The sequence below is a fragment of the Balaenoptera musculus genome, chromosome 10 (genome assembly GCF_009873245.2).
Source record: "Balaenoptera musculus isolate JJ_BM4_2016_0621 chromosome 10, mBalMus1.pri.v3, whole genome shotgun sequence".
Lineage (NCBI taxonomy): Eukaryota > Metazoa > Chordata > Mammalia > Artiodactyla > Balaenopteridae > Balaenoptera > Balaenoptera musculus.
The window spans coordinates 82,047,093-82,061,199 of record NC_045794.1 but is presented as its reverse complement, the minus strand read 5'-3'; the positions used below and the strand labels follow the sequence as shown (position 1 = coordinate 82,061,199).

The window sequence follows — 14,107 nt, the reverse complement described above, 5'->3', positions numbered from 1 at the left end:
TCAACATTGTACAGTTTCAAAATAAGCATGGGCCTAATTTAGGGCACTGGGGAGGGAAGGGAACTAAGAGTTACTGAAGACATATGTATTCAAAACACTGCACTAGTTCACATACCCTATGTCATATGATCCTTACAATACTGCAGTAGATATTATTGTCAGATTCCAAAGTCCATTTTGGAAGAAAGGAACTGAATTGAGAGACATTTTGAAAATCAAATATATAAGACTTGTTGGCCTAATTACATATGATGGTAAAACAGAATGGGGAAAGCTAGCTGACTCCTAAGCATCTAGGTGGGCAAGAGTGTGATGCTTCCCCATTAAGTTAGTTGGGAAACACAAAAGGAGGGCCAGTTTGTGAGCTGAAGGAGATATATTTTTGGCTTGTGTTGGTGATACTATAGGACATCTATGTGAGATATTTTACAAATGGTTGGAAATTTGTATCTTAGAGCTCAAGAAGCCAATCCTGGAGAAACACTCCGGAAATAAAGGCAAAAAGCATGGAAAATGATATTAGCAAAGAAATGAATGTGTCTTGCACACACAGTTCATGTTCATGGAATGCTTAGCAAATTAACATACTGTTTAGACATACTCATGTGTCTAATCATATGTATTAGTTTACATATAGCAAGTAGTGTGAAATTAGGTTGAAAAGATAAGTTCGTACCTGATCTCAGTTGTCCTAGGATGCTGGAATAGGACATTTGGGCTTTTATCAAGAAAGAACCACTATAGGTTTTTGTGCAAGGGTTGACTTAAAGAGCCTGGCTTTTTGGAAGACTGATGTAGCATCATGGTATAAGCTGGACCAAAGGTAGGAGGCCAAGTGGAAGGCTATTGCATTAATTTTTATAAGCACCAACAAGAACCTAAACAGAGTAGTGGCAGGAAGAAGAGAAATGAAGGAACAGATGGAAGAATTGCTTTGAAGGAAATTGCTGTGCAGCGCAGTAACCATTCTGCATACCGTTAAATACGTGTCAAGTTAGTTTTGTAACTTCACTTGGCGCTAATGGTTTCCTGTCTTCAGGTATGCAGAGCCTTCATAATTTATTGTTCATCTGTTCACATATTTTTTAAATAAGGGTTATAATTTCTATGAGGGAGAGACTATAACTTGTTTGCTTCTGTACTGTTCCACAACATTTATCAGAATAGGCACTGGCTAAGTGTTTAACAAATGAGCAGCTGGCTGAATGCTGCGCCTGCACACGTCAGTGTGCCCTTTCCTAGATTCCCTTTCAATCTTGCTCTCTACCCTGCCCCCGTCTCTCATCTTTCCACCAAATATTTCCCTCCCTCTCACCTCCTTAAGGTTGGTCTGGGAGAACTTGCCTCACAGGAGGAACCAGATTTCTGAGCAGTCTGCAGAAACTGATGTGACATTTTTTTTCCAATCCTGCCTTCAACCAAGCTCAATTGATTCTCTCGTTACTATTTTTAATGTTATCTCAGACACATCCAGTAGCTTTCCAGTTACGTAAAATATTGCAAATTCAGTTCCTATCCATTTAAGCCTCCAGTTTTATTTTCTCCCCCAACTCCTACCCCATTTTAGGCTTCCCCCAAGGGACTGGTACCTCTCTCTTTTCTGATTCTAAATTCCCTAGTGCTAGAGAAGGAGAGATTGGGGGGAAGGCATACTTCCTTATACTTGACTGGGTTTGGTTTGCAGAGCTCTGGTGAGTTTGCCGTCATTGCTCTTTGGCTAACGCTGATCATCAACAACCTCTGTGTGGCAGGTGGCCACTGGGTGCTCTCTCAAAGGAATGGAGTGTGAATGCTTGGGGTGACCTATGGGGACCCTACTGCACAGTTCTCTGGTATGGGACATCTGACTCTACCCCAGCTTGATTCATCAAGATTGTCTAAGCTCGTCCCCAGTATCCAGTGCTGGGCTGATCAGCTTCTTGGATGGCTAACAGCAAGACTTCCCTGCCAGGATATTAATTTCAAAGCTAATGAGTCTCTCTTCCTTCCTTCTTCCCCTTTCTCCAGTTATTTCCTTATGTCAACTGGGGCAGCCAGGGAGTTTCCTAAGGCTGGGGTGATTATTCAGGGTAGCAGAGTTGGTTCGACCACCTCTTAATAAGTCCTGGAGAATGCCCCTGGCCCCAATATTTTTGTAATTCTCTGTAGAATATGAAAGTATTTAATACCTTTGAGCCTCTGCTTTGGGTCCTAGTTGCCAATTTTACACATATATATAGTATCCGGTTATTTGTAACTGCTGCTAAAACATCTTTTTTTTTTTTTTTGATTTTTGATTAAAAAAAATTTATTTTTTACGATTTTCAAAATTTGATTTTTTTTATTAACATCTTTATTGAAGTATAATTGCTTTACAATGGTGTGTTAGTTTCTGCTTTATAACAAAGTGAATCAGTTATACATATACATATGTTCCCATATCTCTTCCCTCTTGCATCTCCCTCCCTCCCACCCTCCCTATCCCACCCCTCTAGGTGGTCACAAAGCACCAAGCTGATCTCCCTGTGCTGTGCGGCTGCTTCCCACTAGCTTTCTATTTTACATTTGGTAGTGTATATATGTCCATGCCACTCTCTCACCCTGTCACATCTCACCCCTCCCCCTCCCCATATCCTCAAGTCCATTCTTTAGTAGGTCTGTGTCTTTATTCCCATCTTGCCACTAGGTTCTTCATGACCTTTTTTTTGTTTTTTTTGTTTTTTCTTAGATTCCATATATATGTCTTAGCATACTGTATTTGTAAAACTTCATTTTGCAACTCCTGAGGTGTCATTTACATTTGTAACTACTGTGTAATAAACACTGAGTTAAGTGTTATGTGAACAAACATTTAATGAGTAGCTAAAATGAGTCAGTCAATGTAAGAATGAAATACAAAAGTCTGATGTAGTTCAGACCCCAATGCAAAATAATGAATTACATGGCAATATTAAAAGAGAGGACATTTCAACCTCAAAATGGAAAATGGATTGGAGAGTGGAGCAATAGGAAAGAGAAAAGGAGAAAAGAGAACTTAAAAATGAAGGAGTAAATACCATCCCAGAAGAAGAAAAGAGAGAAAAAAAAAAAGGTAGAAGAGATACTTGAAAATATAATTGCCTTGACCTTTGATTGATCATGGCTAGGAAAAAAAAAAACAGCTACAGATGACATTTTGGGGACATTTTGGGAATGTTAATATGGACTATATATTAGGTAACGTAATTTTATCAATGTTAGATTTATTGAGGGTGATGATACTGTGACTGTGTAGGAGAATTTCCTTGTTCTTGGGAGATGCCCCTGGAGTATCGGGATGAAGTTTCATGATGTCTGCAAATGGTTCAGGAGAAATGTCTTTCCAATGGTTCACCTAAAATTTAAAAAATAAGTGTTGTGTGCATGTGAATGAGTGAGTGGGTATAGAGTGAAAGGCAAAAGCCAAGTATAGTAACATTTGGTGAATCGAGATCCCAGGTATTCTGGAAGACATGGCAGTGTACCACCTGTAACTCCCTTCGAGGAAGGACTTGCCCAGCATCAGGGAGAGTAGTCAGCAGACAGCCTCCAGCCGTCAGCATCTTCAGGGTCTGCCTCCACAGCAGAGAGCCCTCACCAGAGCACGCTACTCCCAGGCAGCAACATCCAGTGACAGAGAGGCAGATCACAAAGGCCCGTTCATATCTGCCCTGCCTGGGACACTCTACTAGCCTAAACTGTGCCAGAGCTCCCCAGATGGTTCACAGAGGTGCCATCAAGCCCCACCACAGTTCGGCCCCTCTCCTGCCCAGCCCTGCTTCCTCACCCCTCCTTCCGCAGATGTTGATACCTAATAAACACTTTGCACCCCCTCCAAAAAAAAGGAGTAAGGAGAATCTCAAAAATGAGAACACTGCATAGTGGCAGAAAGCCTAACATGTTTGAGATTAAAATCTGAATCCCTGATGCCCAGACTAATCTTTTCTCTGCTCACAAATCAGAATCATATAGATTTCCGTTAATATTTATCTCCTTGAATCTGAAGGAAGAGGAAAATCTATGTTGTATTTTGCCCAGTTTTGCTGTTCCCATCATGAATTTCACTGAAGGATCACATCAAGTTGATGAGGTGCCAGCTGTCCTTAATAACTGAAGTATTAGATGTTATGGTATGGCATGCAAAGCAGCACAAGTCTTAGAAGTGAGTTACTTCAAAAACCAAGAACTGCAAATTCAACTAAAATTTCAAATAAAAACCAAAAGACTAGAATAATCCATACAAAATTTTAATGCCAGAAGTTTCTCTTGCTTAAATTACTTTGACACTCAAATTTAAACTCAGAAACATTATGTTGCTGTCACACTTCTTTGTTCTCCTAAAGTAAAAAAATAAATCTTTATATAGCTGACAAAAAATAGGAATCTGTCTGCCAGCGAATTCTCTATTCTTGTCTAACATACTGTAGAGTCTATGTAGAACACATGGTCCTTAAACACCCAAAAGCCTCTTCTTTACTGGCTTACCACAGCAGTATGTTTCTCCAGCATGTTTGCACTACCTACATGTCTTGCATAAGCATGAATTCCTTTGGATGTTTAAGTCATGCAGTATTTTCACATGCTTTGATGTTGTGCATATGAGAATTATCATCTACATTTTGGGAGTTCAGTTCCCTGTGCCTTCAGCACTGAATTTAAAACTGCTCGACTGACATCATTTTAAATTCCGTCCAACAGAATGCCAATAATGTCTGCAACAGAAGTTTGACATATTTAGTTCTCTCAAATATGGAGCTGATTTAGCAGCTAAATTGGAAATTTCTGGGTGCATTTTTGAAAACTAATTCAGCGTGAAATTATTAATAATTTAGAATTGTGCATAAAGTATTTTGGGTTTACTTATTTTCTTATCCAGAAAGATCTGTTGCTTCATATCAGATAAATTTCCGAGATGCATTCTGCTGTTGGAACACAAAGTAAACAGCTTAAATTAATCCTAACGTGATTTTCTAATTACAGATGAGACCCATCGGCCATGACGGCTACCACCCCACATCTGTTGCTGAGTGGCTGGATTCCATCGAACTAGGTGACTACACCAAAGCCTTTCTGATTAATGGCTATACATCGATGGACCTGTTGAAAAAAATCTGGGAGGTTGAACTTATTAATGTAAGTTGGTCTCTTAAAGACACCTTAACGATTCAACACTTGATAATTCCTACCATAGGTGGGTAATTTTTTCTTTCTTTGTGACTCTTTGGACATCCAACAAGGATTTACAGGTATGCCTTCTGTTTTGAATATATGTCTCTCTGATTCTAGTCAAGCTCTACAATGATTGTCTTTTGAAGTTTTGGTGTGGGAACTAAGAGGACTCTCAGGGTGTTTTACATTATCTCAGAAAAACTTCCAAGCAGTTTCGGGCTTTCCATTTTAGGAGATTTTGTCACTTTAGGATATGAACATGATAACAAATAGGCTCCCATTCTATTCTTTGCTCTTATGCATTTTTAAAGATTAAAGTCATCATTTTTAGTTTTTTATCTCTGTTATGTTTCCTTGTCTCTTTTCCTTAACTGCATATATAAACCCCAAACTTGAAGGGACTTTTTTCTTATTTTATAAGCTGCTGTAATATCAACATTTTATTTTCCAGGGCTTATACCTAATCTTAAATTGTTTGTTTTATTCATACACTTGGCATAGATTTTCTATAAAAACTGGCCAATATATGTTGCCATGTATTCGAGCCCAAAGAGATCAACCAAATCTGTTTAACTGCTTTTTTTCTTTATAAATTTATTTTTTTAATTTATTTTATTTTTGGCTGCGTTGGGTCCCCGTTGCTGTGTGCGGGCTCTCTCCAGTTGCAGCAAGCGGGGGCCACTCCTCTCTGCAGCACATGGGCCTCTCACTGCGGTGGCCTCTCCCATTGCGGAGCACGGGCTCTAGGCACGCGGGCTTCAGTAGTTGTGGCTCGCAGGCTCAGTAGTTGTGGCTCGCCGGCTCTAGAGCACAGGCTCAGTAGTTGTGGCACACGGGCCCAGTTGCCCCAAGGCATGTGGGATCTTCCCGGACCAGGGCCCGAACCCGTGTCGCCTGCATTGGCAGGCGGATTCTTAACCACTGTGCCACCAGGGAAGCCCTGTTTAACTGATTTTGATACTGATCATTTTCTCATTTTATTTTTACTGCTCTTTTATTTCTAATGGCATAAAGGAATGAAAGAGATGAAAAGATAGCATAATTATCATGCCTTCATATTTTATTTGGTATCATGAACATTTCTTTTCAAAAGTGAGAAATCATTTATCTTTCAGAGAATTTCTTAGACTTAAGTTTTATATTCTAGTAACTGGAAAAAAAGCATTCATAAACTGAAAGACAAAGCAAATACATTTCTGCTGGTTCAAAAGCACTCTGTTCTAGTCTTTATGACATTTTCTCTCCACAAGTCCGGTCTCTATGCACTGAATGTCATTAATTATTTTAAATTATGGTTAATTAGTAGTAACTAATTATTCTTTGCTTTAGAAGTCTGTCTTAAAAATAATATCTTTTCTGGAACATCTATAAAAACTTTAATCTGAAAATCACTTTAAATGGACAAATTCTTGGCTTCTTCTTCTAATTTGCCATCAGCTACTCTTAGCTTGCTGTTCTTATCCTTTCACAAAAGCTTTCATTATTTCAGAAGGAACTCACTATCTCACTAAAAGCCTCTGATTAATTTTGTTGTTAGTCTGAGTGGAAGCAACTGAAACTGTATTGCTTTTTAGTTGCATCAGGGAGATTTTAGTTTTCCACTGAGAACTCGACACTCATTTTATGGCTACTCTTAGCCATTTATTAAAGGGGGATCTTCCACAGATCAAACAAACATGCTTCCAACTGAGTTGCTTTCTAGTCAATGATAAATATCTCTATGTAACAGCTGAATAATATCGCTCCCCACTGAAGAATGAATACTTTGGATAGATAGCACATGAGTCACTCACTTAACTTGCATTAGCAATAATCCCTCATTGAAAAGAACAGATTCCAATGGAACTATATTATAAAATGTTTTCATTGAAGCAAGGATCATTAAAACAAGACTATATGTCTCTCAAAATTCAAGTACTGAGGCTAATACTTAAAGTGTGGGCTTGGACCCACACTTTTCCCCAGTGCTATGTGTACCAGCAGCCTAGAGATGCCCGTTCAGTCACTGTGGTCAGGCCTTGTGGATGACTGCAGTGACTGCAGGGCAGTGATGCCGTAAGGCCCCATGTTTAATGCCAAGGCTCAGGGCATTAAATCACTACCCACAGGGCTAACCAGCCTTGAGCTGGGACAGAACGATGGCCTTTTCCACCCATACTAACTCTTTTTTGTTTGTTTTGTTTTTCAGTTCTAGAATTCCATTTGGTTCTTTTTTTTTTTAACATCTTTATTGGAGTATAATTGCTTTACAATGTGTTAGTTTCTGCTGTATAACAAAGTGAATCAGCTATATGTATACATATATCCCCATATCCCCTCCCTCTTGCATCTCCCTCCCAGTTATTTGTAGTGAGGTGGATGGACCTAGAGTCTGTCCACCCATACTAACTTTTTTTCTTTTTTTTTGGCTGCGTTGGGTCTTTGTTGCTGTACGCGGGCTTTCGCTAGTTGCAGCAAGCGGGGGCTACTCTGCGTTGCGGTGCGCGGGATTCTCATTGAGATGGCTTCTTTTGTTGCAGAACACGGGCTCTAGGTGAGCGGGCTTCAGTAGTTGTGGTGCGCGGGCTCAGTAGTTGTGGCTCGTGGGCTCTAGAGCACAGGCTCAGTAGTTGTGGCACACGGGCTTAGTTGCTCCATGGCATGTGGGATCTTCCTGGACCAGGGCTCGAACCCGTGTCCCCTGCATTGGCAGGCGGATTCTTAACCACTGCGCCACCAGGGAAGCCCCACCCTTACTAACTGTTGAAGGTACTTTTGCTGTAATGCAATCTGACTCCAATCTGGAGAGAAGTACCTGTCACAAGCATTATATCAGAATCGGAAAACATAGTCATTGTGTTTTAGACCTTGAGGCCAAATTCCTTGGGCCTGGAGTACAACATCTGCATCTAATACCAACCCAGTATATTTTCCTTAAAGTGAACTGATGGAATTTAAAGTTTGTGATGAATTTATGGGCAAGTTCACACTCTTGGGGAGGCTTTGCAAGTCATTTAACTCCATAAATATACTTATTATGGACAAACTATCTGTACCTTTAGACTTGGAAATCAGAGAACAAAATTTTTACACCCTTTAGATCTGCTACAGAGTAGTTCATTTGATGGTTTAGGGCTGTTGGGTTTTAAAATGAGAGATAGGCACCATGTATACCTCCTGGCTGACGATGGTTTCGACTGGTCTCAAATTCAAGACTTTCACTTATCCCAACTAGTGAGGGAAAGTATCCAAATGTAAGATAATCTCATATATAATATATGGGCCCAGCAATTCTGTATTAAGTATGCATAATTTATTTTTTACAGCCAGGAAGGAATGTACGGTCACTTTGATTTAGAGCAAAGCCTTTTAGGACAAGTCCCATGCTGAACTTTTGTAATGAGTGGCTAGTTTTAAGGAAACCCAATGGCTCCAATAACTTCTATTCTATGTAGAGTGAAGAGAGAAGTGCAGGTGGAGGCTGTCTTTGATATAGAGGTCTGCTGAGGAGAACAGAGGATGAGAAGACTGACTGCTGATATAATTACAAATTACTTCAGTCATTAAATCATATTGACTAAGCCTCCAATTTCATATGGTATTATTCTTGATATTAAACAACTAATAATACATTCACATTGAGTATAAATTTATTCAAAGTATTTTCATGAAGAAATGAAAACTACACAAAGTTGTGACTTGAAAAGTACAAATACATTTGAAATTGTAATCTTTCAAAAAGTCCCCAAAGATCTTTTTCTTGGTGGAGCACATTAATGCCTTTGAAAAACAAGGTTATTTGAATAACCTAATAAAGGTTTTAGTCACAAAGCTACCCAAAGTATAGGAATAGGGGAGAGTAGTGGAGATCTCATATCTTTTTTTTTTTAACATCTTTATTGGTGTATAATTGCTTTACAATGGTGTGTTAGTTTCTGCTTTATAACAAAGTGAATCAGCTGTACGTATACATATATCCCCATATCCCCTCCCTCTTGCATCTCCCTCCCAGTTATTTGTAGTGAGGTGGATGGACCTAGAGTCGAGACACAGAATTAGTACTTGGATCTATATTGGTGATGGCTCAAGGCTTGTCTGGTTCTAAAACCTTGCATTAAAGGAGGGAATTGAAACAAATTCTGAAGATATTTTTTTTAAAGAACCAACTAAGTTGGGAAGTAATCTAATGCATACTTGGGGTTTCATATAAGGTTTTATTTTACCTATTTACCCAGGCAGAAAATTATCTGCATATCTGTGAATCGTGTGATACTGAGGACTGTGTCTTCCTTATCTTTGTATCCCAGAACTTATAATATGCTTGGTATACAAGGTGCAACCAATGAATGTTTGATAAATGAATGAAAGACTGAAAAAAGGAACAAATGGAATAAAGCAAATAGAATGATGTGGAAAGAGCACGTGGCTACAGGTAGAGAATTAAATTTCTCATGTTTATATATGTGACCCCTATTTAGTCATTCTTTTTTTTTTAAACATCTTTATTGGAGTATAATTGCTTTACAATGGTGTGTTAGCTTCTGCTTTATAACAAATTGAATCAGCTATACACATACATATATCCCCATATCTCCTCCCTCTTGCGTCTCCCTCCCACCCTCCCTATCCCACCCCTCTAGGTGGTCACAAAGCACCGAGCTGATCTCCCTGTGCTATGCAGCTGCTTCCCACTATCTATTTTACATTTGGTAGTGTATATAAGTCCATGCCACTGTCTCACTTCCTCCCAGCTTACCCTTCCCCCTCCCCACGTCCTCAAGTCCATTCTCTACATCTACATCTTTATTCCTGTCCTGCCCCTAGGTTTTTCAGAACCTTTTTTTTTTTTTTTTTAGATTGCATATATATGCGTTAGCATATGGTATTTGTTTTTCTCTTTCTGACTTACTTCACTCTGTATGACAGACTCTAGGTCCATCCACCTCACTACAAATAACTCAATTTCATTTCTTTTTATGGCTGAGTAATATTCCCTTGTGTATATGCGCCACATCTTCTTTATCCATTCATCTGTCGATGGACACTTAGGTTGCTTCCATGTCCTGGCTATTGTAAATAGAGCTGCAATGAACATTGTGGTGCATGACTCTTTTTGAATTATGGTTTTCTCCAGATACATGTCCAGGAATGGGATTGTGGGGTTGTATGGTAGTTCTATTTTTAGTTTTTTAAGGAACCTCCATACTGTTCTCCATAGTGGCTGTATCAATTTACATTCCCACCAACAGTGCAAGAGGGTTCCCTTTTCTCCACACCCTCTCCAGCATTTATTGTTTCTAAATTTTTTTATGATGGCCATTCTGACCGGTGTGAGGTGATACCTCTTTGTAGTTTTGATTTGCGTTTCTCTAATGATTAGTGATGTTGAGCATCCTTTCATGTGTTTGTTGGCAATCTGTGTATCTTCTTTGGAGAAATGTCTATTTATGTCTTCTGCCCATTTTTTGATTGAGTTGTTTGTTTTTTAGATATTGAGCTTCATGGGCTGCTTGTGTATTTTGGAGATTAATCCTTTGTCCGTTGCTTCATCTGCAAATATTTTCTCCCATTCTGAGGGTTGTCTTTTCATCTTGTTTATGGTTTCCTCTGGTGTGCAAAAGCTTTTAAGTTTCATTAGGTCCCATTTGTTTATTTTTGTTTTTATCTCCATTTCTCTAGGAGGCGGGTCAAAAAGGGAGATCTCATATCTTAATAGCAGCATTGTCAGCAGTGGAGATCAAACATAAACTTTTAAGACATAAGGTATTGCCAGTTTTACAGGCCCGTGTGGTCTAGACTTAGAAAATGAAGTCTTTGCCAATTATTGTTTCCCATATTCCCTAATCTATGCTTCATATTCAGAAGCTGACGTTTCATCAATAGCTCTGTTTTACCCCTGTGTCTGCCATGACCAATAATAACATATTTAACATTACTTTCACTTTTGTATTGATATTTTAGTGTTGTATGAATATTGAGAGAGATTGTCAGGCAAATGTTTCCCTCTGCAGATGCTAGCTGGGTGAATCTCTAGCCTGAATTATAGTCCTCTCCAAAGGCTTGTTAGAATTAAAAACTAGTTAGCAGTGCATAAGTACATGAATTTTTTTTTTTTTTTTTACTCAGAAGGTTACTCAGGCCTTCCATATGGTATTACCAAGTTTACACAACAGTTTTTAGTGCTACTGAAAAATCTCTACAGCTCTGCCAGGGGGAAATTTTAAATAAAAGGGCTACATATTTTCTGCATGAAGTAGGTATGGATAATTATAATCTCCATGAAATAATCCATTTCCTAAACAACAACAAAAACGTATTGCAATTATGAAAAGCAATGTTAATTTATTTTATCACTGTGTACCTACTAAGGGGATTTTGATTAGATGAAATAAATTTGAACACTGTCCAATTTATACATCTGTGAACATCAATGTAGAACACATTAGTAATTTCTTCCCATTAGTTTTACCATTCATTTTTTACCAAGGAAATAATTCTAGTCCAGGCTTATGATCTCCTACAATATTGATAATGATAAAAGTACCCAGTGAAGAACAAAATAGAGTTCAGTCTTCAGTGCATTCTTAAATCTCTGCTCATAAGTACAGGAATATCTTTAAAAATCCAACTCTGGCAGTTGGTTGTGTTTTAAATACCTTTGGGTAGAAACAAAGTAATTAAGGTAGCAATACCCATATGTGTCCCATGAAAATCATTTGGCCTTTTTTTTTTTTTTTTAACATCTTTATTGGAGTATAATTGCTTTACAATGGTGTGTTAGTTTCTGCTTTATAACAAAGTGAATCAGTTATACATATACATATGTTCATATGAATATCTCTTCCCTCTTGCATCTCCCTCCCTCCCACCATCCCTATCCCGCCCCTCTAGGTGGTCACAAAGCACAGAGCTGATCTCCCTGTGCTATGCGGCTGCTTCCCACTAGCTATCTATTTTACGTTTGGTAGTGTATATATGTCCATGCCACAGACCTACTAGAGAATGGACTTGAGGATACGGGGAGGGGGAAGGGTAAGCTGGGACAAAGTGAGACAGTGGCATGGGCTTATTTTTATAACAGAAAATTGATGAGCAGATCATTTGCTTCTTGCCTAATAGCTGCTGAAACTATACTTATATCACTCTCTTGCTTAGGGCTGTCACATTTCTTTTTTGTTTTTTCTTTTGCAATGTTGTTGATTCCATTTCTACCTTCCCAGGGAAATTTTGTGATAATCTAATCACTTGGAGATATACTAAGAAATTTTCAAAGTTAACATTCTAATTTTATGTTAAATCTTCAATAGTGTGACTTTATTTGCTTTAAATACAGTAGAAATATAGTCCTATCAGCATCAAATTTAGACTCATTACTTGCTTTGATGTTTTTATTTCATGATCAGAATTATAAAGTCACACTTCTCTCTGCCCTACCCTCATTGCTATAACTGAAATTAAATTTACTCCCAGAAGTTTTTTTGCATTGTGTCTGTGAGTGTGTGTTTGTATATATGTGTATTGGATAAATGCAAATGAAAATTTATAATCCCAACCAAGAAGAATAATCACCAAATTCACAAATTGCAGGGGAGGAATGGGGAGAAGAATATTATAATTCCATTTCCAGACCAATTATTTTAAGTAAAAGGTTATGCTTTCACTATAGGACATTAATAAATGAGAAAAATATTCATATTTCCACACCAGGGAGGCTACATTAGTCAACACTTCAAATGTTAACAACTTTAATCAAAGCCGAAGGCTTTAACTAAATAACTGGATATGAGTGTTCAAGTGTAGAGCAAACTTTATATATGACCTATGAATTTAAGCATTTTATTTATACTCATAGACAGTACAGCTGGCTCTTCACAAGCCTTCGGGACAGCTAGACACCGCCTCTGGGCTTCAGACTTTTTCAGACACTATGTGTCAGGTAAAGCCCCTGGACTCTACCGCCCGCACTCGCTGCATCTAAATTGCAAGCTTGGACTTTATCGCAGGACTCTTCAGAGGCTTGCCTCACTTGGCCCAAGTTTTGGAAGAAGCACCCTTCTACGTTCCTCATATGAGATGAACAATCCTCTTCCAAATAAATACTCACTTTCAAGTGATTTTTAGCCCTTTCACATATGGCATGGAGATTGATGATGGGCTAAGGCTGGTATTATTGATTCCACTATCTTTCAGCATGTTTTGCGTATCTGCACCTATCATGCTGCTCTCAACTTTGGAGCATTGACCTAAACTGAGATAAAGTTACATCACAATAAAATGCACTTAAACACTAAAACTTCATTGGAAGGAATATAGCTTTTCTTTTGCATTTAAAGTGAATTTGCATTCTTACAGTGCCTTGGGGTTAATGTTATTGAATAAGCACTGCTAAGTGTTGATACTGGAATTAGTAAACACACACACACACACACACACACACACACAATGAAAGTAAACAAGGCATTTGGCCCTGAAGAGACAGTCTAGACACTCAGCAACAAATTAATTTCATGAATAACTGAAACCCTCTGATTATAGCTATTAATGACCCATCTCTGTGCAAAAAAGAAAATCATGTTCTGAGTATCTAGAAATTTCTACCTTAAAAAAGTTATTTTAGTAGACACCATTGTTTTTTCCCCACGCAGATTTCATTCACTCTTCTCCTGATTAAAATAGAAGCATTTCAAATTTCCTCTGAAGAAGCCACGTCCACCCTTCCACATTCCATGCCTGAACATACTACCCAGATCTAAGCCAAGCTCAGCATTCCAGCCTTTTCTCCCATTCCCACAGACTACAAAGTATTCTTCATCAGGACCCTTATAGCATATGACAGGATTTTCTTCTTTTTAGAGACTGAATGTATATACCACATCTTCTTTAGCCATTCATCTGTTGATAGACATTTAGGTTCCTTCTACTCCTTGGCCATTATGGATAATGCTGCAATGAACATCAGTGT

The 14,107-nt window shown here is 38.5% G+C and overlaps 1 protein-coding gene across 10 annotated transcripts in view; it reads left to right on the top strand.

Moving 5' to 3' along the window:
* The window catches only part of ANKS1B (ankyrin repeat and sterile alpha motif domain containing 1B), a 953,137-nt gene that overhangs the window by 651,855 nt on the left and 287,175 nt on the right, over positions 1–14,107 (top strand). For all 10 annotated transcript variants that reach the window (XM_036866270.1, XM_036866272.1, XM_036866271.1 and 7 more), the window contains one exon: positions 4,978–5,130. In XM_036866270.1, the coding sequence (XP_036722165.1) occupies positions 4,978–5,130 (153 nt within the window). The remainder of the gene's footprint in view (positions 1–4,977; positions 5,131–14,107) is intronic.